Source organism: Rosa chinensis, chromosome 7 (genome assembly GCF_002994745.2).
Source record: "Rosa chinensis cultivar Old Blush chromosome 7, RchiOBHm-V2, whole genome shotgun sequence".
NCBI lineage: Eukaryota > Viridiplantae > Streptophyta > Magnoliopsida > Rosales > Rosaceae > Rosa > Rosa chinensis.
Window position 1 is genome coordinate 4,284,915 of NC_037094.1, and position 25,179 is coordinate 4,310,093.

At 39.4% G+C, this 25,179-nt stretch overlaps 4 protein-coding genes and 1 long non-coding RNA gene across 7 annotated transcripts; 2 read left to right on the top strand and 3 right to left on the bottom strand.

Moving 5' to 3' along the window:
• Positions 1-116: 116 nt before the first annotated feature.
• Positions 117-3,954, bottom strand: LOC112180638 (cleavage stimulation factor subunit 50). 3 transcript variants are annotated; one of them, XM_024319193.2, is made up of 14 exons: positions 3,789-3,954; positions 3,405-3,488; positions 3,187-3,311; positions 2,968-3,040; positions 2,776-2,859; positions 2,605-2,691; positions 2,297-2,367; positions 1,973-2,024; positions 1,807-1,864; positions 1,595-1,695; positions 1,332-1,486; positions 962-1,070; positions 640-696; positions 117-565 (listed from the first exon to the last, which is right to left on the bottom strand). In XM_024319193.2, exons 1-14 carry the CDS (start codon positions 3,885-3,887, stop codon positions 410-412), a joined length of 1,311 nt encoding a protein of 436 aa, XP_024174961.1. In that variant the 5' UTR covers positions 3,888-3,954; the 3' UTR covers positions 117-409. The 3 variants fall into 3 exon arrangements, with proteins under 3 accessions (XP_024174961.1, XP_024174962.1, XP_040368040.1); XM_024319194.2 differs by having other exon boundaries at positions 3,187-3,301; positions 3,789-3,846; XM_040512106.1 differs by having other exon boundaries at positions 3,187-3,321; positions 3,789-3,803.
• A 3,143-nt stretch (positions 3,955-7,097) lies between these two features.
• On the top strand, positions 7,098-10,328 carry LOC112176547 (protein COBRA). The gene is made up of 6 exons (XM_024314527.2): positions 7,098-7,330; positions 7,740-7,819; positions 8,151-8,607; positions 8,947-9,106; positions 9,235-9,512; positions 9,643-10,328. Exons 1-6 carry the CDS (start codon positions 7,228-7,230, stop codon positions 9,933-9,935), a joined length of 1,371 nt encoding a protein of 456 aa, XP_024170295.1. The 5' UTR covers positions 7,098-7,227; the 3' UTR covers positions 9,936-10,328.
• Positions 10,329-10,413: 85 nt separating this feature from the next.
• Positions 10,414-12,439, bottom strand: LOC112176548 (COBRA-like protein 4). Its single transcript, XM_024314528.2, has 6 exons — positions 12,277-12,439; positions 12,111-12,190; positions 11,570-12,026; positions 11,338-11,485; positions 10,976-11,253; positions 10,414-10,887 (listed from the first exon to the last, which is right to left on the bottom strand). The coding sequence occupies exons 1-6, from the start codon at positions 12,395-12,397 to the stop codon at positions 10,604-10,606; spliced, it is 1,368 nt and encodes a 455-aa protein (XP_024170296.1). The 5' UTR covers positions 12,398-12,439; the 3' UTR covers positions 10,414-10,603.
• Positions 12,440-16,863: 4,424 nt separating this feature from the next.
• LOC112180478 (D-galacturonate reductase) lies at positions 16,864-17,636 on the top strand. Its single transcript, XM_040511253.1, has 3 exons — positions 16,864-17,039; positions 17,132-17,312; positions 17,417-17,636. The coding sequence occupies exons 1-3, from the start codon at positions 16,864-16,866 to the stop codon at positions 17,627-17,629; spliced, it is 570 nt and encodes a 189-aa protein (XP_040367187.1). The 3' UTR covers positions 17,630-17,636.
• Positions 17,637-23,261: 5,625 nt separating this feature from the next.
• On the bottom strand, positions 23,262-24,348 carry LOC112179380. Its single transcript, XR_002927736.2, has 2 exons — positions 23,595-24,348; positions 23,262-23,516 (listed from the first exon to the last, which is right to left on the bottom strand). It is a non-coding gene; the product is annotated as an uncharacterized LOC112179380 (long non-coding RNA).
• Positions 24,349-25,179: the final 831 nt, after the last annotated feature.

A 25,179-nucleotide genomic window follows, 5' to 3' on the forward strand; every position in this document is an offset into this window, starting at 1 on the left:
TTCATGGTTCGAGTTATGGCAGTAGCACTGGACTCTGTTTGGCTGCTTGTTCATGATAGTTGCCTTTCTGTGCTGCGGAGATTTCTCTGTGTTCAGATGACAGTCGAGCTTTCCAATTCATGTGAACATGCTGAAAGATCTGAATTATTCGAAGAAATCATACAAACTATTGTATCCAGCAGTTGAGCCGTGAACAGAGTATAGAAATTAGAAACACTGAAAGAACACTTGAATTGACGAGACGAACTGAATCAATATAGTTGGGGTGATTTGCAGGTTACATTCGACTCTTTTCTGGATCATGTGCAGGTTCTATCCATTCATCTAGTTTTACAGACAGAAGTGAATCCTAAATCAAATACTAAATCTACACTTCAGATTAAGTAAGCCACTGGCCGCTTTCCCACACCTATACGCCTTCCTTCCAGAACCGTATTGATCTGTCAGTCCCACAGGAAACAAATGCGGCTTCAGTTGGTGAGTGCTCGAGCCAGCGGAAAGCACCAATATGATTGGATGGCCACCTTGCTACTACTTCTGCTGTCAGAGCATCCCAGATAACAATCTGCAAGCACCCTAGATTTAGTAATTGAAATCTAGGCACCACTATTCCAGTTAGATAGTGACGAGTGAACAAACCTCATTGCTTGGTTCATCCATAGACAGTACAAATTCCTCCGTATTATTAAAAACAGCCTGCATAAAAGTGTAAAAAGCACCTATAAAATGGATACATAAACAGATAATCACAAAATTGATATTTTGTCTTATTTGGATTCCTTGGATCCTGGGGTCATGACACTGAGGAAGGATATTCCAGTGTAGTGGAAAGCAAGGTTCATAATTGATTGATCGAGAAGAATTCTTTTTCAGGATTGTACATACTTGAAAAGAGGACTTATGTAGCCTTCCCTGGTATGTAAATGCATACTTAAATCCTCTAAAGGTTTGTCTGACATACCTGACATCTTAATTGTGTATGTGTAGCTCCTAGATATTGTTTAACCAATTTTCCAGTGCCAACTTCCCAAAGCTTCACAGTAGAATCCTTTCCAGAAGAGAGAACAAACCTAGAAAACCACAGCAAGAACATGAAGGTTCCAAGATCAAGATTTAGAAATTGAGTGAATCAACCATACAATAATATATTACTGTTTTCAACCCAAATATCTCTCTTGTTCCAAATGCAACCACATGTAGAACCGTCAATTGCTAAAGGAAAGATGTATTCACTGGCCACGTCATCCAACATTATGAAACAACATAAATGCGGAAGACATCATTTCATAGAAGACATCTCTCCAGGCATAGATATATAATATGACACCTACCTTTCGTCCTTGGTAAAATTTGCACTGGTTGCCTCTGCTGTGCCATGTGCACCAACTATGGAACGTACACAACTGGCAGTAACACCATCCCATAAGCGAATAGCACCATCTTTAGAAGCTGTAACATACATGCCACCGGTAGCTGAATACCTGACCTGATAAGCAAATACATCTATTTTGATTGCTCTTACGGAATTGTATTATCTGTGCATAGAGGATAACAGATCATCAAAGCAATTAAAAAGAGATAAGGTCAGCCATACCTGATTTATTGCTCCATTAACATCAATTTCTGGGGCATTTGCAGATAGGTAACACTGGAAGGTATTGATATCATATAAGTGTGGAATTGGATGATCAGTCCCTGTGATTATTTGTAACATAAACCTTATCGGAAGCGAATTCACTATATGATATTATTAGATAATACCAACTAATAGGTTGTGTTTCTCATTAAAAATTAAGAAGGTATTACCAGCTAAAAGAAACTCCCCAGAAGGATGAAATGCTACTGAACGCACATTGTGTGTATCCTGTTCATGACAGGGACAAATTTGTTTGTAGTAACATAGTTTTAAGTTTCAAATGATGGAGATAAATCCAAGAATCATGCTTCAATCTAGTATCAGATGCAAGCAAACCTGGATAACTCTGAATGCTCTCTTTGCAGTCATTTTGGAATAATCAAAGAACCTAAAAGTTGCAACAAGAGTTGGCTAAGAGTTCAGGATGAAATCTATTTGTTTACAGCTAATATGATAATTTCAAGGGTTTTTGACAGGAGCAGAAAAAAAACAGCAAACCGGAAATAAGGTACAAAATTAGAGTGTAAAAACACGCTTTTTTTTTTCTACCATTGCAAGACCAATGGAGATTATTAAAGAACAGATAATGGGAAGACAATATGAAGAGATACATTATGAAAAGAGCCTCAAATTTATCTAAGAAAGTAGAAAAATCCATACTTTATTGTGTTATCTTTTGCTCCAGATATAAGAATAGGGCTCTGAGGATGGAAATCCAAATCATTTATGGGCTGCAATTGCATTGAAATAACATTAGACAGTAGGGACATCTTGGAGTTAAGCATAAAATTATCAGTTTTTTTTAAGGCTTTTCTTTGTTTAATGTTCCTTCCATAGTCATGGCATACTCATCATATGAGGCTCATATTCTAAGCTTTTGTTTAACAATGTTTGTGGGCTGAAAGAAGAAAATTTTCATAGGAAAGCATTTTCCACTGCAGCAAATATTAGAGAAGATGTTGATTTACTTGTAAGTGGTCATAGAATGTACGTATGACAGGTCGCACAGGACCATCTCTTGCCTCTGGAAGCATCATTTGCTTAACTTTTGCCACCTGAAACAGAATACCACTGCCTACGATTTAGATCCAGCCCATGGTTGAAGGGAAAATCAAACTTATAGCTAAAAGAATCACCACCTCAAATAGCTTTATTGACGTGTCTGAACTTCCAGTCGCAACAAACTTCCCATCAGGACTAAACCTTGCACATCTGGCAATATTCTAGAAAGTTAAACCCACCAGTCAGAACCAATCTTCATCATGCCCAACTTAGTGAGTTTATACAAATATAGATATCATGCAATGTCTCTATTTCCTATTTATGTATACCTTGTGCTCTGAAAGATGGCGTGTCTCATGCTTTGGGAAACTCTTTGACGAGCCTTTTGTTTCCTGGACAGCACTGTATTGACAATAGACAGATCAAGTTATGAGTTATTCATGCTAGCCACCAAATTAGCTATAAGAAAAAGGGGTGCATGGTAATAAACAGGAATAATTACAACTTGTCGAAATGGGTATGAAACTCATTCAGGATAACGTAATTACCCAAAATCAACCGAGGCAGTATGAAGAGCCGGCATTGAACCATATCCCGAAGGTATCAGTGTACCCAAATCATTAGCAAGAGAAGAAACCCCCCTTATCACCTCATCTTTCTCCACTGCAAGGCCCTGTTATCACCTTAGTACCACCAATACTCTCTTTCCAAGCATAACCAACGAAAAATACAACACTCAAAAGAAGCCTTGAAATGCAAACCAAACCTTAGCAACCAGCTGAACAAGCTTATTAGCCGGGATTTCGACATTCAGTGATGTCATTGTTGCTGAAGCAACAGCACTTGCAGCCTACAGAGGGATACAAAAAAGTCCATAACATTCACAATCAACCATGGAAATTTATTGACACTACACAGTGAACACTACTAAGCCAATCTCAAAAACAACTGAATATGCTTACATCCTTAGTTTTCTACCAAACCCAAAACCAAAACCCCAAAAAGAATGAAACTTTGGGAGACCCAAGTGCTTATGAGGCCTCAGCTGGGTGAAGTTCACACCTTTGATTACCAATCCAATACTGAATCATTGTCTTAAACCAGAAAAAGAAGACTGAAAAGTAATGAAGAAGATGAAGGGTTTGGTTACCTGGTGAAGATTATTGTCACGGAGATAGGCAACAATGAGAGAATTGAGCTCTCTGTAGAGCTTGGCATCTTGAAGAGTCTGCTCTAAGCTGCTCTCCATTTTTGTTTTCACTCTAAAACCCTCTCTTCCGTCCCAAATTGTATGCTTTTGCTTCTAATTCCTTCAGTAGCGACGTGTCGTTTAGTCATGCTGTTGTGCTTACTTCACACGACAATGGATACTTGTGTGCTTATTTTGGGGTCCTTCATATTTCACTAAATTGTCAATATACCCTTCTTATAAACAAGTTTACAAAATTTATCCCTTCCTTTTCAAAATTCCCAAAAAATTGTAACACAGAAAGACCATATCCGCAAGTGTTAATTGCACCTCTATTGAGGGACAAAGACTCGCACAGCTTGTGCATAATAATCATAATTCTTCTGTTTGGTTTTTCTGTTTACCCACTACTGTGTCTCCAGAGTTCTATTTAGATTAATTGGGAGAGGGCGTTAGTCGTTGTTTTGTTTTTTAGTTTTTCTCCTTTTGTTTCAGTCATCAAAAAAAAATAAAATGTTAGTTGCACCAAATTAATTAGTATCAATCTCTAAAGTATTGATCTCAAGTGTTTTAAGTGAGTAAGTAAATAAGAGCTCTGAGAATAGAGGGACGAAAACTAGGGTTTTGGAAACGCACAGAAGCGGCCGTTGCCTATCCGGCGGCGTCCCAGCATCGACCATAGGTCCAGGCCTCATCGATGAGTGGAGGATGTTGCCGGACGGGATTGTGGGGGCTTGGGGTTCCAAATTTTGGTATCTGGTTCGACCTTCTTGGTCGTGTATGGTTTTTCGTTCCTCTTAGGCGGCGGTGCAGGCGGGCAGGATGGATGGTTGGCGATCGACGCAGGCTTGGAGCAGGTGGTCAGAGGCTGGATCGTGGCGGCGGTTTTCCATGGATCGTACAGCGCTGGCTATATCTCTGAGGTTGGTCGATCGGAGGAGAGTGAAAGGGTGTCGAACTTTCAGGCGGATGGACGAAGCAGGGCGACAAGGCACGACGAGTTTCACTTTGATTCTCGGTGTCGGCTCATCGAGATCTGGCTTTATGCCTGGATCTGGCCGACAAAAGTTATGGTTGGTGTGGCTTGCTGCTTGGATGGAGTTTTTCCGGAAGTGCGAGTTCGACGGGACTGATTTATGGGGGTGGTCTGCAGGCGGGTCATCTGAAGAGGAGGGAGATGGTTGCGACGGCTGGTTTATGATTTTGTTTAAAGTAGTTTTCTTGATCAGATTTTCGATTAGGGGTTTGGTTAGGTTTTTCTGGTTTTTAGCATGTCCCTACTCTGTTGAGCTAGGGTTGGGTCAAATTGAGGTGCCATGGATGTGGTGTTTTTCCTGGGGACAAATTGGTTTATTGTTGGTTTTGTCTTTTGGACAATGTGCTGACGAGCGATCCTTGCACGTGGTCTGGTATCTTTGGGACACGGTGTGGAAATGGGCGTTGGTTGTTTTAGCGGTTGTCTCTGAGGTGGAATCGATATTCTCAGGATTCTCGGTAGCCCGAGTAGTTGGGCGGTATTGGTGGTTAGGGGTAGGGCCATTTCGGCTCATGGAAGTCATTTATGGTGACGGACCCGTAACTGGTTTAGGTTTTAGGGAGGAGAGTGGGGAATTATTGTCCACCACCGGTCATTCCCCTGTTTTGTAACTTCGTTTCATTTTAATAAAGGATCTTATTCTCAAAAAAAGAAAAAAAAGATCTCAAGTGTTTTAACTTTTTATGCATTACATAATGGTTAATGAGTTTTATAACACACTCTCCACATAGTGCGACACCGCTATATTTCTTAAATAAGGGTAATTGTCGAAAAAGTATAAACATGATATGACAAGTTTAAGTAACTTTGCAGATGTTTAAAGCAATTGGAACAATAATGTTCTTGACTTCTAGGGTCAAATTTTATGAAATGATCAACTGATCAAGGCATACAAAATGTTAAGTTGTTAGCTCTTTTTCTAATATCTGTTGCAAATATTATAAGAACTTACGTTGTATAAGAACAAGCAAACCTTTCCAAAAAAAAAAAAAAGAACAAGCAAAAGAGCTAAAATTGTGTTGGATTGTTGTAAAAAGACTTTAAAAGCTAGATCCATTATGTATTGATAGGTTTAGAACTTTAGATAATTAGAAATAGGATCAACTAGATGTTTGTTCACTAGCCCACTTTAATCAAAGAAAATGAAATCAACTCATCAATCACATTCATATTTAGAATATTCATACCAACTAATTTAGAGGGCAGATCACAACTTCTACCATGTGTGATAATTTTTCTTCTTCTTCTTCTGGGTCTTAATTAATAGAGTGCATGATTGTCCAAAGATTATAATAATTTGGTGGTTGGGAGCCAGATTTGGACAAAAGACATCTCTTTCCCTCTGCACAAGCCAACATTGAATTTGCCCTCCACCGACACTAATGGATGCCTTGTGGCCCTCATACCTTTTTTTTTTTTTTTTTTTTTTTTTACACTTTTGCTGTCTTGCTTTAACACTCGTTTTATGTCAATCTCATTTTGTCTTCTCCATGACATAATGACATACACACTATGTATTTGTAGACATTTCCAAGAGTACCCCCATTCTAGCAATTTGTATTTTAACTACTGATGAACTAATCAAACAGCCCTAATAACACTGAATCCAAGCGAGTGACTTGAACTATTGTATTCGAATCGATGCATTAATCGAAAGTGGCCGGACAGTCTTTCGCTCAAAATTGATGACATATGCATGTCTCATAATGCAATGGAACAGAACACAAAGGTTGCTGACTACATATATTTCTGTAAAACTAAAATAGAAAAACGGAACATGTTATCAATCAATTAAGTAGATTTCAAAGCTCTTTTTGATAAAGGAAGAGTAAGAAACCGACACTATTGGGTCTAAATGTCGTTGACAAGGCAAATGAATGGAAAAATCAATATATTAAAAGTAGAGAAGATCTTTTACATATGTTATCACACTATAACCATTTGCATTAAGTTACACTCCACTAGTCCTTCTGCTTAAAATTTCTCACATTAGTTTTGTTAAAAGTAGTTCAATTCTAAACCGTAGGTTGAGTTTTTTGTTATAACTGCTATATTTTATTAGGAAGAAAAATAAAGAAATATATTTGCAGTACCTACAGAAAATGAGAGGGTATATATGTCATTAACAAGGGTGCTGCGACACTTAACAGCAACAATAACTAAACTCCAGTAATGTATTAACTGGGTCTCTAAACAGTGATTAGAGTGACCTTTAAAAGTCACTTGCCATGTGAAAAAGAAACAAGCCACACCCCCCAGTTGGCCATTTTCCATATCTCTCTGTCTCTCCCTCTCCATTTCTCTTGGTATCAGAGATCTTGACCTGTACCAGAGCATAAGCATCGCTGTGTGGTCTAAATCTAAATGGAGTCCCAGTGCCTCTCAGCCACTGGATCCATAGCTAAACTCAGCAGCTTCACCATTCTGCTTTTATTTTTGGTTTCCTGCCTCACTTTCACTTCTACAGGTAACTGCCCAGATTGAAGCCTAAAGCTTTCTTTCCCATGGTTCTAAATTTACAGTCTTGCAAGTTTTTTCTTGTTCTCTTTAATGGGTTTTAGTCATTTGCCCTCAATTTGTTTCCATAAATGAAAGTTTTGATCTTTCAATCTCTTGTAGTGAAATTTGGGGTCTTGTGCAATTTGTTTCTAAATTTGGAAAGGTTCAGTGGATTTCCTGTTATAGGTGTTCCAAATTTGTTTTTATTTAGTAATAGTGTAAATGCCTTGATATAATGAACTGAAAGTAGTTGTCTTTGAATCAACAAGTGTTTTGGTTTTGGATGAAACTTTGTTTTGACATCTTAATCATTGCATATAATGAAGTCAACGTTTTAGGAAATCTTGAGGATTGATGTTTTGATGGTGTTTGTGCAGAAGCTTATGATGCGCTTGATCCACTTGGGAATATTACCATTAAATGGGATGTCATTAGTTGGACTCCTGATGGATATGTTGTAAGTATTTATGAGCTCCAACTTTCCTTTTATGTTATATTTGGTGCCTTTGTTAGATACTTTCCAAGCATTGAGTTCAACCTGATAGTACATCTTAGTTTCTAAGCTTTTGCGAATGTTAGAGCTTTCATAAGATGAAACAAGCCTATAGATAATTCATGTTCTCCGCTGGTGGTTTTGTGTTTGCTTGAAACTGAATCGAGCAAAAGAGGAACTAGCTCCTGAATTTAGAGTTATTTTCCTTTGGTATTGACTGTTAGCATTTGAAGTTCTGCTTCCCCAAGATTATTATAGAATTTTCTGATGTGAAATATACGGTTTGGATTGGCAGGCCGTTGTTACAATGTTCAACTTCCAGCAGTATCGCCACATACAAGCGCCAGGTTGGACGTTAGGATGGACATGGGCAAAGAAGGAAGTAATCTGGAGCATGGTGGGAGCGCAAACCACCGAGCAAGGGGACTGTTCAAGATACAAAGGCAATGTACCACATTGCTGTAAGAAGGATCCCACAGTTGTGGATTTGTTACCCGGAACTCCTTATAACCAGCAGATTGCAAATTGCTGCAAAGCAGGGGTTATGCAATCATATATCCAAGACCCAGCGAATGCTGTGAGTTCATTCCAGATCAGTGTGGGTGCTGCAGGAACCACTAACAAGACTGTTAGACTTCCTAAAAACTTCACATTGAAAGCACCAGGGCCTGGATATTCATGTGGGCGAGCAGCGATTGTCAAGCCAACCAGATATTTAACAGCAGATAAAAGAAGAATGACCCAAGCCATGAGTAAGTTCCAACCCACCCTAACTCCTTTGCATCATCATAAAGGATAAAGAGAATTAGGGCTTTGAATGAGATAACTATGGTGGCATATAGATTAACCCTGATGTACACAGCTCTTTGGTTGTTAATTTAGACTGTAGTAACTAACTCCTAAATATGGTATTTGTTGACATTTCAGTACATATAGTTTCTGCATAGGGAAGATTTTGTGTAGTTTCAAGGTGCACTTTAGATATCCAAATGGTTCAATAAAGCTGCAAGTCAATTGAGTGTGGCTTTAATTTTATAGTATGGAAAATTAGTTTTCATGTGTTTATTTAACCTTTCATCCTCTCTTTGCAGTGACCTGGAATGTTACTTGCACATACTCTCAATTCCTAGCTCAAAAGACACCTACTTGTTGTGTTTCTCTCTCCTCCTTCTATAATGACACCATAGTAAACTGTCCTACTTGTGCATGTGGTTGTGAGAACAACAGTACAGATCCCGGGAGCTGCGTAGAGTAAGTTCTCTAACTCATAAATTGTTGCATTTGTGAACCTAGTTTTGCATTACTTTCTTAATGTTCATCAGCTAGTTTCGCAGCAATACTAGATCCTACATCTTTCTTATGCTGGCACTTGTTTGCAGGCCAGACTCTCCGTACTTAGCTTCAGCTGTAGCAGGTTCTGGAAAAGCTACTAATTCTCCGTTGGTCCAGTGTACCAGCCATATGTGTCCAGTGAGAGTCCATTGGCATGTGAAGCTCAATTACAAGGAGTACTGGAGGGTGAAAGTTACAGTTACAAATTTCAATTACAGAATGAACTACACTCTCTGGAATATTGTTGTTCAACATCCCAACTTCGATAATTTGACCAAGATTTTCAGCTTTAATTACAAGGACTTGACTCCTTATGCTGGCTTGAGTAAGTTTTGGGTGCCTATATTTCAGTCAAATATTCCTTTTAGAGTGAAGTAGCTTTGTCAATTTCCAAATTGATATCTGGTTTTAATTTTCTGACGTAAAGTTTGGCTATGCAAATTGTGATTGTGCAGATGATACTGCAATGTTGTGGGGAGTCAAGTTTTATAATGACTTGCTCATGCAAGCTGGTCCTCTTGGAAATGCGCAGTCAGAGCTTCTATTTCGGAAAGATGCGTCAACTTTTACTTTTGAAAAGGGATGGGCTTTCCCTCGAAGGATTTATTTTAACGGTGATAACTGTGTCATGCCACCTCCAGATGCTTATCCGTGGTTGCCAAATGCCAGTCCTAGACCAACCATTTCCCTACTTAGTCCGGTTATAACTATCTTGGCATCTCTGGTATTCTTATTGTCTTATGCGTAGTGAGTGGCAAGACAATGTAAGCTCTGTTTCTTTGAAAGAATTGTAGTGTTTCCATCGAGTTCAGTTTGCATTAAAGCTTATGGAAATCTGGTTGATGGGTTCAAAAGTGTTGGTGCTGTGACCCTAGCAATACAAGTGGTTCAGGTGCACTCCGGTTTGACTGTCACTACAATATTCTGCCTTAATATCTGTTACACGTATAAACAATTTATTCTTACTGCTGTTTTTTTGTTTAAATCCAGCTGTTGTATGATTATTTAGAATATCCACAGTGAATATGTTCTTAGCATTACAAGATATTTCATGAAGAAATCAAAGTTTATGTATGATTTTTGTTCAGTGAACCAGTGTTGGATAACAGTGATTAATTTATATATTTTCTTTTCATCTTGAGTTGGAAAGTATACTTCTGTTTGCACTCTTCAGAACGAAATTGGGAATAAGCTAGTTTTCAGAACTGAAAACGTGAGAGAACATGTTTGTAGCAAGTTCATTGGTTTGCTATGACAAAATTTCAGACATTTCTGAGAATTCAAGTGTAGTTTACATGTTCAGACAAGCTCACCATCTGTAATTGAATTATCACACTGGACCAACCTTCTGTACTAACCTCTTATCAGCAACGGCCTTTGGATGTAGCAGTATTTCTGTCCTCAATAGAAATGTGATCAATATATACAAAACATTATCAGAAGCACAGAGGCTGCCATTTTTAAGATTGAAACTGAATTCACACGACCAGAGTTTGGAAGAGATGGGTAGGCGTCGGGAGGGGGTAGCCTGCACTCATCACCGTTGAAGTAAACCTTCCTCGGAAACGCCCACCCCTGCTTGAATGTGAAGGTGTTCTTGTCTTTCTGCATAAGCACCTCAGACTGCACATTTCCCAATGGACCGGCTTCCATTAACAGGTCATTGTAAAACTTCATGCCATAGAACATACCAGTGTCATCTGCACATAGCAAGCAACAATTCTCACATGTAAGTGTCAAACTCAAGCTAATTTACAAGCATTGTGTAACTGCACAATAGGAACTTACTGATGGACTGGTAAGCAACAAGGGGCTTGTAATCAAAGCTAAAGACTTGAGTGATATTATTGAGATTAGGGTGCTGTGCAACGAGTGTCCACTCGGTGTAGTTGAGCCGGTAGTTGAAATTCGTGACGGATATCTTGACACGCCAATAGTCCTTGTAATTTTGCTTCACATGCCAGTGTACTCGGATCGGGCACATATGGTGTGTGCACTGTAACAATGGTGTATTGTCCTTTTTTGGTGTGTTGATTCCTGCCTTTTTCAGCAGTTTTGAGTCTGCCCTGTAGCCAGAATTGCATTAAGTTCAAGTGTGTAAATATATATGTATGCCTATTTCTATATGTGGATAGGTTGTGGAAGCTTACTTGATGCAATCTTTCTTGTTATGACAACCGCAAGAACAAGATGGGCATGGAACTACAGTTTCATTGTAGAAAGACGAAAACGAAACGCAACAGCTTGGATTCTTGGAGGCAAGATACTGTGAATAGGTACATGTCACATTCCATGTCACTGTAACACAAAAATGATTCGAATAAGATGTTTGTATAATATATTGTCAAAGATCTTAGAAGAGTGAGAACAAGAAAATCTTACTAAGTGCTTGAGTCTTTCGCCTCCGATCAGCTGTGAGGTAGACAGTGGATGGCACAACCTTTGCAGGGCCACAAGTGTACCCTAGTCCCGGACCGAGCAAGGTGAAGTTCTTGGGAAGCTTGACTGTTTTATTTGAAGTTCCGCCTTGCCCGACGCTCACCTGGAAAGCCGAGACTGAAGCTGAAGGGTCCTGTCCCCAAGATGCCATGACGCCACCTTTGCAGCAGTTGGTGAACTGTTGGTTGTAAGGAACTCCGGGTAGCAAGTCAACAACTGTTGGAGTTTTCTTACAACAATGTGGTGTGTTTCCTTTGAATTTGGAACAGTCTCCTTGCTCTGTGGTCTGAGCTCCCACCATGGTCCAGATTACTTCCTTCTTTGCCCATGTCCATCCTAGAGTCCATCCGGGGTTAGCGATTTGCCGGTACATTTGGAAGTTGTTCATGGTCACTGCAGCCTGGTATAATTCATATGATTATTGGAAAAAAGAGTTTGATATGAAAATAAATCAACAGACTAAATCACCAAAATGATATCTTACAACATAACCATCTGCTGTCCAAGACACGACATCCCATTTGATCGTTATGTTTCCGGTTGGATCCAACGGATCATATGCCGCTACAAATCACAAAAAAAATTGGAAACAAGCATTAGTTACAGAATGAAAATGTACTTTTGAGTTTGATTTGTTATCAAGAATTTACCTGTAGGTGATACTAGCACACAAAATAACATGGCCAAGAATGTGATCTTCAGCCAAGAACAACATGTTACCACGTCAAGGTGGATTTTGTGAGATGGATTAGCCTGGTTATTGAGTTCCATGGCGGAATTATGTTTCACTGGATCAGAAACTCTCCGGTGAGTACTTAAAAAGGAAGAGAGGAGGGAGACGAGATATAGGGTGAAAGTGAATGTCTGGATGTCTCACCTACTGGTTGTTAGGTACCATTCATGTGATAGTTCATCTTATTAGATATTTTCATACCCTCCTTTTTTCTCTATATCTCACATGGTACCTTATTTAAATTCATTTAGTAAAATACATGGAAATGGTGCATGTTTTTCTGTATCTTGAAGCAAGTTTTGGTGACGATCAATGACGTAAAAGCTGGCGGGAGATTTCTGGAGCGTCTGAAGACGACAACCCAACAATGGCCACAGCCTTCACACTGTTGGAACTCCAATATTGGAATGCTTCAAGTACAAGTTTTCATTTACCTTTTTACCAACTTATAATTTGGTCCTCGGTTCAATTTTGAGTTGTATTGAATAAGTGGCTTATAAAGAAAGCTAGGGACATTGGCATGTCGTGTTTCTGAATTCGGATTGGGCACACGGGTAACGAGTTCTGTACATCGTGTTTTTGAGGCATTCATATTAGATATGTAAGGTATTCGAAGAATTGTTTCAAAGAAACTAAGACAAAAGTAGCGCAAACAAAGAATTAGTGAACTAATGGTTTTAAGAAACTCCAAGAAGCAAGTTCATAACTGTAGAGCAAGTCGACAAATGTCAAGTCCATCCTAAGCTCCGTGCGGGACTCGATCATGATATGCCTCGCTGTACCTTTCTGTGACTGCAGCCGGAGTTATATTTACTATAACAACTGGTCATAAGCTAGATAGCAATTTATAATTTGAACAAATTTTTTTTTTTTTAGAGGAAAACAAAAGAAAACTGATATGCATTTAAAAAAAAAAAAGGAAGGCCACAAACGTGCAAAAGGTCATGGAAATTGACATACAAAAATATTGGTTGCTGGTATCAATCAACTGGTCACATCTAGCTTAATTCCTTGATCTACTACTATATATTGTTTAGAGTACTGGAATTAGGCTCTCTGCATAATCTGCAATTTGACCGCAATTGACATGTTCTTCGAGTCTGTAAATTAATCTTCCTCTCTTTCAGGATCATATGCATATAGAAAGTTTTCACCTGCTGTTGTGTCCCTTTTGGGTTTTGGTCAACAAAATTTGATCATTCCAAAATCCAGAGGGAACTCCTTCACATGCAAGTTTAGTCTGGCTCCAATTAGCCGGCATTTGTGTACCGCACTGATCTTCTGCACATTATTTTGTCATCACCCAAAAGTCATACTCGGAGCTACGATGGTTAACATATGGTACAGTAGCAACCGAATTTTTCCATGAATATATTCGTCTAATACCGGTGTAAGAGTGTAACCATTGTGTCTGAGGCCGGAGTTGTGAACTTGTGATGGCAGTGATATATATCTTGTGGAATACCTCATCATGCAGATTAAATGAGATAACATAACCAGTCCATGTCAATTAATACACCACTCCATTGATGGTTTCGAAGATGGTTCACGAAAGTAATACCTGATGGAATACAGTCTTTAAATTCTCTCCATGAATAGTGAAAATTTGGGTTAGGTAGTAAATTTTCCACTTTGTGAAATCCTTACCACTTTGTAATCATTAGTGTCAATGAATCCAAAACCTAGGATTGATGGATGGATATTACCCTCCCTCTCCCTTACACCCTCATCAGAAGACTAGGGTAAAGGTATAGGAAGATAGGTATTTTGTCTTCTTGTTGGGTTCCATATGGCGATTATCTCACTTGGGGTTCCAATTTCCAAGAGAACAAAGGCCGACCAAACCATTGTTAAGTATCCCAAATTCCCACAATGTATAGCTTCTTAAAACAGTCATGCATGCCGGACAGGTACAGGTAAATCTAACCGAAGATCCTAGAAGGAGCGGGGGGGGGGGGATTTTTTTCGTTCAAAAACCTTTCTCAGGGATTGCAACAGGGTGATCAATCCTGAGAACTGATAATGAACAGATTGTATTGTAAATTCAACAAACCGACTAAAGCAATAAAGAACACATGTTTTGTTGACGCAGTAAAACTCTATCAAGGGAAAACATCTGCGTGACATTTACTCTTGAAAGACCAAAATCAAGTCACTAATGAAACAGATTACAAGTTTACAACACTTGGATTGCACTGACGCGGCAATCCTTCTATCACTCCTTTCTAATTGTTTACACAAGTGAACAACTCAGAAATCTCAACTATGACACAAGCTATGAACGCAGCAAGTTCGACTTGGAGATTTCACCTTTGAAGCTTACAATTCCCAACTGAACTCATGGGATGCAAGAGATGAATATGCATGAATGGTTTTGTGTTTTTCAAATTGTTTTCAACATGGAACAAGACATTTTGAAAAACAGAAAACCAAAGAGATAAACTCTTGATAGACAAAGGGACTGAAACACAAAAGTATTTTCAATGCCCGAATAGGAATAGAGAACCAATATATATAGAGGAGGAAGAGAAAGAACACTTCACTCAAAGAACCCCTGAACTCAATTTGAGAAGGAAAACCCATACCCATAATTTCAGATTGCCCATGTAAACCCATGCTCCTAATTTCAATTGGGAAACCAATTCAAGAACCCAAAACACTCAAGCTCCATAATCCAAACTGACATACGAAGGGAACCCATGAAAAACCATTGACTTTTTGAAAGAGATGCCATGTATGAGCTTACTTGAGCCATGATGAAGAGGGGTCTTCTTTTGATCTTCAAGTTTGAAGCTTGATCTTGGACAAGATAGCAAGATGAGATGGGATTGGGAACCACGACAACAAGGCAGCAAACTGAGATGAGCTTGCAAGTTGCAATTGAACTTTTCTTCAAACTTGGTCTTGGTGTTTGACAGCAAGGCAGCCCCAAAGAGAGACAATTGCAATTAAACAATTATGTTGAGATGGGGAAGCTGACAGCAAATTAATCTTATCTTCCAGTCTTCACGTGGGTCTTTGACAGCAAGACAACCGCAATTGCAGCAATGGTAATTAAACAAAGCAATTATGGTCTTGGGCTGCAAACAAGGGCTTCTAACTCTTGGGCTTAGTGGGTAGAGTGTTTTGTTAAAGTAAGGAATGCCAATACATGTTGTACTAACACTAACCTCAAAAGTGTGTCTTCTTTGCCAAGCAACAAAAACTGATGTTCATTTCCATTGAACGTATTCAGCGAACAGAGATTTGGATTCAAACTATGAATGTAATTTTGGTGAACTGTAATGAAATGAGAGCTTTTGATAAGAGCATACCGCTCTTTTGATATGAGCACAAGCCTAAGTAAAGACTTTGACTGTGGTGCAAAGGTTCTCTTTGGTCCGCAAAAACAAGGACTTTTAAGGGTTAGTAGAAAACAGGGTTTCGTTCGTTTGCTTGTCCCGCGGCGCCCCCATTCCGACAGTGGCCTTTGGTCTCCTCGGCGGGCTGTGGGTGCTGCCGGACAGGCGTGGTTGGGTGGTGGTTAGCGATGGGGTTTCGGCAAGAAACTCTCTTTCATCTTATGACAGTGGCGACAGTGGCTTCATGATTCAAGTTTTGGTGGCCAGCCGCAAATGAGGCGTTGGGTGGCAGTGATGGGATTTGATCACATAGTTGCTTGGTTTGTGGAGGGCTGCTGCGCGGATGCTGGGGAAGCATGGTTTGGTAGGTTCGATTGAAGTGCACGGTCAAAGTAGGTTTGGTGGGATTGGTTTGGCTGCATTTGACGGGTCACCAAGATTTGGGTTGATCTTTGAAGGCTACATCAGATTTGCAGGGGTTTGATAAAGTGGCTGGTGAGTATATGGATTTGGGGGAACTTTGGGTGATCTAGAATTGATGTCCTGCGGGTATATGCTCAGTTTGTTAGTGGCTTGATTGATTTCAAGATCTTTCCATGGGGTTGGTGGTGGAGGTTTGGTCTTTGGCCAAGGTGTGTCATTATTGGGGTCGAGCTTACCGGAGCTGTGCACCCTGACTCTATTGCGGTTGAATCCGAGTTACTGGAGCTGACATCGTGGATGAGGAAAGTTGATAGTTGCAGTCTATTTGTCGTTTTGTTAGGTTTTATTTTTGGTTCTGGTTAGGTCTAATTTGTCCTTCCTCAATTGAGCGAGGGTTTGGAGTCTTGGTTTCGTGGTTGTGCCATTGTTATGGTGTCAATTCTAGGGACTATTTGTTTTAATTTCGATGTTTTCTTGTTGTCAATGTAATGGGGAGACGCCCCTACACGTATACTGGTGGTTTTGGTATATGGTGTCGGAAAGGGATTGTTTCTTCTTGAGGTTGGCTATAAGGATGTGTCGGAACTCCTAGAAATGATTGATGGTTAGAGTTTGGCCCCTATCGACTCATGGTTTCTTTAACTGTTGGTTCTACATTTGGGGTATGAGTAGGTCCTCTTCTCTAGAGGAGTAATTGGGATTTTACAGAGTCATCCCCGTTACTATAATTTCTTGGATTAATGAATTTCTTCTATTCTAAAAAAAAAAAAAAGAGTAAAGATCTCAAATCTGTTTGGGAAGCCATGGAAGAGTGCAAGAAACTCGGCCTTGCTAGAGGTATTGGAGTTAGTAACTTCACATGCAGTATGCTCGAGGAGCTTCTTTCCTTCGCCGAAATCCCTCCGGCCGTCAACCAAGTCCGATTACTCGACGATTCATTTTAATTAGCTCACTAAGTCATTTATCCTAATTCAGTTAATTAACTCAAAGTTATTGAAATATGTATAGGTTGGAGATGAACCCAGCTTGGCAGCTGAAGAAATTGAGGGACTTCTGCAAGGCAAAGGGTGTTCATGTCACGGCTTACTCTCCGCTCGGAGCAGCTAGGGCTAAATGGGGTGACAATAGGGTTTTGGGGTCAGATGTGATCGAAGAGATTGCCCTAGCCAGAGGAAAAACAACTGCTCAGGTATGTCGACGGTACAAAATTTACGAGTTTGGGAAATGCAATTTTAAGGATTGAAGTATAAAATTTGAAACTAATGTTGATCAATTAATGGTTGATGGTTGCAGATATCATTGAGATGGGTGTATGAACAAGGTGTGAGCATAGTAACAAAAAGCTACAACAAGGAAAGAATGAGGCAGAACCTTGACATCTTCGACTTCTGCTTGACCGAGGAGGAATTGGAGAAGATGAGTCATCTTCCACAACGGAAAGGGGTTACCTTTGCCTCACTTCTAGGACCCCATGATATCGTTCTGGAAATTGACGCAGAATTATGAGCCAGACTTAGTCACTTATTATTAGAAGTTTTCGGAACTTTACCCCTAGCTTATATTTGCCGATGCGAAAGTGAAGGCAGACTAAACCGTTGCTAGATCCCACAATACGTGTAGACCTCTCAAAACAATCATGCTGGACAGTATATTCAGTTCTGATCTTGTTGCAATGATGATGAATGAATTTCCTGTACATGTAATTTGCCCGAGTAATACATGCAAGGTTTAGTTTTTCAGTAAAATAATAAAAAAATAAAAAAATAAATTAAATTAAAGCTCGGATGAATATCTTAGACTTCGGGGACAACATTCAACTTGAGAATAAATAAGTAGTTTTGTATTTAATATTATAGAAAATTGCACACAAGTGATCTTTTGAAACTTTAATTAGTCATAAGGCCACCTTATATTTTTTGTCTTCATAAGGCCACCTAATGCTTCAATTTTTTCCCCGTTTGACCAATTTACCCTTCCACCTTATTGAAACGAGCTGAAATAACAGCCTCTGCTCCACACACACTCTCTCTCTCTCTCTCGCGTTGCAGATCCCTTCACAAACCCACACGACGTCGTTGCCTCTCTCTCTCCCCTTCACCGTTGCAGACCTCAGACCTCACAAGCTCGCCGACAAAACACCTGATCGTCGACGTTCGATCACAGATCAAGTCTTGATCTCTGCCTCCGATTCCGAAGACCACCGGCACGACGCTCTCTCTCTCTTTCCTTGATCACAGATCACCTCGTGATCTCCGCCTCTGATTCCGGCGACCACCGGCACGGCGCCCTCCTTAATCTCGCTCGCTCTCTCAGCAAACCCTAACTCCCTCTGCTAGGCTTCGTCGTCTCCGCGATGATGAAGTTTTCGCAGACTACTGCGAACCAGATTCGATCAGCTCCTCCTACAAAGCCTCAACGATGCCAACTCGGACTCTATTCACCTAGAACTGACTCAGGTAGTACCTCTCTCCTTCTCGCATTTTCTTCAATTCCGACTTTGTTTGCTTCTGATTCTCATTTCGGAGCCCTAGAATCCTCTGTTTTGGTTTCGGAGTATTCGGAATTTGGACGGAACTTCATTTTTGTTCGGTTTCGATTTTGGACGTTTAGTGAGACTATTAGAACTCAAAACGGGGTTTTGTTTGTCGTTTTGGCTTGCTCAGTGAGCTTCTGAATTTCTTTCTCAGTGTAGATTCGAATGCCGTCAACGTTGCCTTGCTTTCTCACTGTCGTTTTGGATTGCGCAGTGAGCTTCTGAATCATTCACGTTTTTCATTTGATTTGAATTTGAATTTGAATTTGCAGGTGCAAATTATTTTAAAAATCTCGATTTTGATTGTTGAATTTTCACGCAGGGTCTGTTTGGATGATGGCGATGAGTCTTTGATGGTGAGATTAGGCGTAAGGAAGAGCGAGAGTACTAATTCCAGAGATCAAAGCTTTGTTACACGTTCAAAACCTGGAATTATGTATTGTTACAGTTTTTGGATTAGGTAGAAACTCATTTGTTGATATTTGTCAATTTGATAGCTTTGGTTTGATTTTGGTAATTCCTATGGATTTTACGGCTTACTCTAGTAAATGATGCTCATGGATACAAGTTATGTTGATCGATTATGATATGTGCAATACATGCAAGATTGAGCATTGTGCATTGTAAATTTGTAGTTGTTTTAATGTTTCATAGTAGTTTTTGTGTAGGTTGGTAATAGTTTTCTCAGTTGGTGATAGTAGCTTTGTTAGTCTTTGGTAAGAGTAACTTTTGGTCTTGATGATTGTAGTTTTTTGTGATGGTGATAGTAGTTTTTAACGTTGGTGAGAGTAGCTTTTGTCGGTGGTAAAAGTAGTTTTTTACAGTGGTGATAGTAGTTTTCTGCGTTGGTGAGAGTAACTTTTGTTGATGGTGAGAGTAGTTTTTGATACAAGAGTAACTCTCTAATGTTAGTGAGAGTAGCTCGTTGGTGTTAGTGACAGTAACTTTTGTTGTTGGTGAGAGCAGCTTTTGATGTTGGTGAAAGCAGCTTTTGCTGGTGGTGAGAGTAGTTTTCTAGTGTTGGTGAGAGTAGCATTTGTTGCTAATGAGAGTAGCTTTTGGTATTGGTGACAGTAGCTTTTGTTGGTGGGGATAGTAGCTTTTCGTTTTGGGGAGCATAGGTTATTTGGTAAGCATCAGCTTTTATTGGTGGTGATAGTAGCTTTTGTTATCTCATTGGAGGTTGCTGGAAATCTTACTAGAGTAGCTTTTGTTGCTAGTGATAGTAGCTTTTGTGACATTACCGGAAATTTTATCATAGTAGCTTTTGTTGCTAGCTACAGTAGCTTTTGATGTCAGTGACAGTAGCTTTTGTGGTCGTCGGAGTTGGCCGGAGACCCGCTGGAGTTCACCGGAGGCCTCGCCGGAGAGGAGAGAGAGAGAGAATAAATGTTGATTTTGTACTCTAGTGGCAGTTATGTAAATATATTAGTTTTTAATATCCAAAATAGAACATCTTTTTTAATCTAATGGCCTTATGAAGAAAAAAACTAGTTGGTGGCCTTATGGCTAAAAAAACATTCTAAGATGCACTTATATGTAATTAACCCTTAATATTAAGGTACTTTTAAATGTACCAAGCAAATATCTATCATCTAGCAAATTTTTTACACCCAGTAATTACACCTAGCAAATTTTTCAATAATTCCCTTACTTTTAATTACCAGCAAAACTCACACCCAAAACCCACACCTAGTCCCAAACTTTATCTCTTAGAGTTCGTCGTCATTGCTACCTCCTTCGCTCTTCCTATTAGTTTGGTGGCTAACTACCGAAGCCTTTAATAAGTCTTTGGGGCAGTGTCGACACAAGCAGTCATCGCTGCTTCCGCTTCACAAAAGGTTACCTACCCATATATACCATCATATGAATAAACACCATTAAATTAGCTACTAGTACTCTAGTACAAATTAATCAAGAATTAATATCATAATTAATTAAATATAATCATGTATATGTTCATCAAGATCTGGCAGAAAACAATTAGGAAGCCATGTATGTAAAATTTACAAAAGAAAAAAAATGTATATGGATGTGATAACAAGATCAAAACAAAAGAATTGAAGAAGAGATGGATGAACGGAAGAGAAGGATAAGATGTATATATGCATAAATACGCCCTTGGATCTGCCGGTGGCCTTGTTAGTGATGACAACAGCCTCGAAGATGTCAGCAAACTACTTAAGATTCATAGTCTCCTTCTGGGTCTCCTAAGCCAGTTCAACAAATTGCACTCACAACTTTGCTAGAGAGATGAGACAATTATAATGAAAAGTGAAATTTGGGTTTGAAGTTTTTCTAGAATAAACAACGTAACAACTTGAACACAGTGAACTACTGGGTACAAATAGAATAAAGAGTTTCATATTTTATGATTTCTTTTGTTATTATCTTAAGTTACGATAACTTTTAATGTCATTTCGTAAAAGGATACAACTGTCTTTTCATATTAAATTGATTTGCTGGGTCTAAATAGATATTTTTCGGGTACATTTAGAAAGACCCTTAATATTGTAACTCACTAATTAGAGCCTAAATAATAGGTTAAAAAATTGGAGCCTTAGGATGACATTAAGGGCTAAGATGATATCATGTAATATGAAGCATCAATATATACATCAGGTGCACTATAAAATTTTATGAAAAATCATTCAAGGTCACTCGGCCATGCAATAAAATGTCACAAATGAAAACCCGCGCGACATCCATGCATGGTCAATGTCACCCAATATAAATTGTTCACATGTTTAAGCGTTTAGCTTGAGTCTTGTCACACATAATAGGGCATATGATTCTTCATCACAATTACGGTTTGTGGTGACCCGAGAGAGGGGTCCCACAGCGCCGCGACCCCAAGCCAATGAGAAACCGACATGTCACGAATGACATCCCGATAACTCATCAACCCGAAATCGCAAGGCCTTTTGGGTTTAGACTGTTGGTTCACAAAACACTTTTTTGGACAAATCATTCTAGCAACCAAATAACATATTTTCAAAAGCGGAATTTAAAGTGGGCTAAAGGATTTGGGCTTACAATAGGAGCCCAATTTGGAAAACAACAATTCACTAAGTAAATACAACTATGAGAGACGCGCCCCTGGGTTATGGGTCTCCCGAAATTTTGTAAATAAGCGAATATAAAATAAATAAATAAAAAGTAAATAAATAAGTTACTTCAAAATCCGATAAGGGACCAAAACCCTCTTTTAATAACGTCAAAGAGAAATGCGTCAAGCCGAGCCATGTGCCTTCTCTGTACACTCCTCGACCACATGCTCGAAACCTGCACACTGTTGTAGGGGTGAGTTTTCGTCCTCGCATGCCCAGTAGGGGCCGACCCAACCATGCTAGGTTTGAAAGATAATATACTTGAAAATATCTACTACATAATATTGTGCACGTTTATAGAAATTACTTTAAAAAGAGGCAACCACAAACATTTGTTTTCTTTTATAAAACATATGCAGCATGCTTCACACAACTTGGAGCTCCGAGATACTTACCTGACAGCTAAAATAAAACAAATCGGTGACCGACCTGGTTCTTCATCCTTCGAGAACTAGCCAACTACTCTGTAGTTCTTGTGACTACAAGTAGCGAAAGTGTCCATTTTCTGGCCCTGAGTCTCCTATGACTGGTTCACTGCCTGTACTCACTCTTCCTCGACAAACATAGGAGCACAGCCCCCTCCGGAGCTTCACGGTTATTGACACCGTGGAATCCCTAGGAATCTATGCTTGTAGGTCCCATTCACTTTCAGGTCACAAGTACACACATACAAAGGGTACAGTATCTCAACATGCAAGTCTAGCCTCGGTTTTCACAATAAGCAATTATTAGTCATGGAAACACAGATATCACGAGGCATCGACTAATGAACAACCAAAAACGTCCTTGTAGGCAACACATTTTTATACTAGAGCATTCCACATATAGAAAAGCCTCTAACAAGGAAGGGACAACTCACCCTACCTGGATATGGAGTGCTTGTCCACAATCAGATTCGTTCTCGACTTTCGATACTTCATCCAATTCCAAAGGCACACGCACAAGCCCTTTATAATAAAATTAACCAATGAGTAACTTGATGTTATTATAACTCAACTAACCGAGCAACCAAAACATTTATTTAATTTTCCTTAAAGTCCATCGGATTATCCTTTTATAAATAAAATCTTTACCCATTCCCAAACAATCCAAATGGCATAGCATTTGAATCATTTCGGATATGGTAATCAAACTTAACACTTGTGTCTATTAAACATAGCTCGGCTCAACTCATTTGACCTCTCCTTGTTTAGTATTCATTCGACAAGAAAAACAAAGGATAATTTACCATTCCCGAATGACTTTGCTTATTATGTTCATTCCGGAATATGGTAACTAAGAAAGTACTTTAACTGTTACTATTTCATTAACTTTAATGGAAAATCCTTCTTTTAACTTAATGGCATAAAGTCCCCTATTGATACCCATTTCTGCCTCGATATGTCAGTATCCATATCTTTTTTTTTTTCTTTTTTTTTTCATATCAACACTTCTTTGAAAGAGCCCACCGAGTTAACCATTTCTACACTTCCAAAATTTACAACAGATTCACTTCTTTAATTAAACAAAACTAATCCTCTAATTGCTATAAGCTCATTTACACTCGTTCATTCAGGCCAAGTTTCCGACATAACTGATATTGCACAGAACCAAGTTTCATTTCGCGTATTCAATAAAACCACATCTTCAATTTACATAATCAGACCAAGGCAATACATATCTAAGATACCCAGACCCTTACCACAACTTCTTTTCCAAATAGAAACCAATTCCTTGTAGCTGCATCTCATCACCTTTAACCTTTCGGATCCTAGCAGGTAAAACACAATCAATAATCAAACCATCACCAATCTTTGTATCCAAATCAGAAACTGCAGAAGGTCCCTACCGTATCTGAATTCGATCAAAGCTATCCCAATAGCTCACCTTCTCCAAAAACTTCATATCGCAGATTCATAAACCTCACACAGTCCAATCAATAGAATTAGGGATTTCATTCCACTTAAACCAGAAACTCCAATCAAAAGGGGAAACACGAACGTTACCTAATAAAGGATATCTGAAGCTCCAGCAGCCATGAGCGGCAGAGCTAGGGGTTTCTCACGCGCCAACTGTGGCGCATGCGACGCGAAGTGGCTCTGTTCAGAGTTAGAGGTCGGGGCTATAGGGTTTTAGCGACTGACGCAACGCTGATCCTATTTTTGGAGGTGGTGTCGCTCAGGCGAGGTCGGAGAACGGTGAATCGATCTCAACAGAAGGAGAGATTCCGGCGGCGCTCGTGCAGCCTTGTCCGGCTTCGGTGGATGGCTAGATTTCTGGGTTTTCCTCCTCCATGTCTACTAGGCCAAGAAATAGCGGCGGTGTGGCGAGATTATGGTTTGGAATTCAAGGAGAGATTATCTACATTGGTTTCGTAGCTTCGGGAATCGAGTGCGAAGGTTGGGGTTGATGCATGGCGGTGATTCCAGGTGGGTTTTGGTCGGGTTTAGGTGCGGCGTCGACTGGTGGAAGCGGTGTGATGAGATGGTGGCTAGAGCTGGGGTCTCCGGTGGTGGCAGAGGGAAGAAGAAGAGAGTGAGCAAGAGAGGTCGGGGGAGAGAGAGATGCGCGGCTGAGAGGGGAAGGGGGAGTTTTGAGGTTTTAGGGTTTCTATTCCTATTTATAATCATGTGTGAGAAATGTCGATTTTGCCATTTCGACGAGTTACAAAACTCCAATAGCTAATTGCTTTCGGTTTTGGGCACGTAACATTTTCTTTTATTCGTTTTTTGTCGACAACACCCTTTTTAAATTCTCGACTTTACAAGTCTAAAACTCGATTTCGTAAAAACCCAAAATTTAAGACTTTGCTACAACTCAATTTATCATCTTCGAAACTTCAACAAATAGTTGCCTCACTAAACTTCTGTAACCTTCTAGGCTCAAATGAGAGAACCTCGGCCCAAACTTAAATCGTAAGGCCCAATAGGTGGTCTCGACATCCAAAACAATTTCCAAAGTCATTTCCTCCACTTAAATCACCTTGCGGAAAAATCTTGTTGGCAAGAAATTACTTTCGGAAATTGACTAAAATTTTCAAGGACTCACATGGTTTTAATTTTTTTGGTTTCAAACCATAATAACTTGATAAATTAATTTTTATATCGATATATAGGGCTATCAAATCGTTTATTTTACCAGATTGATAAAATAACAACATATCTTCTCGGAGGTGAAGACTTGAAATTCTCGAGGTGAACTCACCTAACTCACCAAAGGTGCCTTGTATATATGACTTATTGTTGAAGGAATATCGATTTAGTGTGCCTTATCAAACTAGGAGTAGCAATAGGAGAGAAGGTTCTAGATTTCCCAATCCTACACGGATTGGTATTCCTTGTAACATTAGAACTAGCACTTTGTAATCCCTATATATAGGGCTCCTATTCTCAATAATAAGAACACATCTCTCTCATCAATCTCTCTCAAATACA

Coding starts and splice junctions, on each gene's coding strand:
- LOC112176547 (XM_024314527.2), top strand. CDS start 7,228: ATGGAGTCCCAGTGCCTCTCAGCCACTGGATCCATAGCTAAACTCAGC. Junction 7,820..8,150: donor GGACTCCTGATGGATATGTT/GTAAGTATTTAT, acceptor TTGGATTGGCAG/GCCGTTGTTACAATGTTCAA. Junction 9,513..9,642: donor GACTCCTTATGCTGGCTTGA/GTAAGTTTTGGG, acceptor GTGATTGTGCAG/ATGATACTGCAATGTTGTGG.
- LOC112176548 (XM_024314528.2), bottom strand. CDS start 12,397: ATGGAACTCAATAACCAGGCTAATCCATCTCACAAAATCCACCTTGAC. Junction 12,027..12,110: donor GGACAGCAGATGGTTATGTT/GTAAGATATCAT, acceptor GAATTATACCAG/GCTGCAGTGACCATGAACAA. Junction 11,486..11,569: donor GCGAAAGACTCAAGCACTTA/GTAAGATTTTCT, acceptor TTTGTGTTACAG/TGACATGGAATGTGACATGT.
- LOC112180638 (XM_024319193.2), bottom strand. CDS start 3,887: ATGGAGAGCAGCTTAGAGCAGACTCTTCAAGATGCCAAGCTCTACAGA. Junction 3,489..3,788: donor GTGACAATAATCTTCACCAG/GTAACCAAACCC, acceptor ATCCCTCTGTAG/GCTGCAAGTGCTGTTGCTTC. Junction 2,692..2,775: donor CGTCAATAAAGCTATTTGAG/GTGGTGATTCTT, acceptor ATTCTGTTTCAG/GTGGCAAAAGTTAAGCAAAT.
- LOC112180478 (XM_040511253.1), top strand. CDS start 16,864: ATGAATTTCTTCTATTCTAAAAAAAAAAAAAAGAGTAAAGATCTCAAA. Junction 17,040..17,131: donor ATCCCTCCGGCCGTCAACCA/AGTCCGATTACT, acceptor AAATATGTATAG/GTTGGAGATGAACCCAGCTT. Junction 17,313..17,416: donor GAGGAAAAACAACTGCTCAG/GTATGTCGACGG, acceptor TGATGGTTGCAG/ATATCATTGAGATGGGTGTA.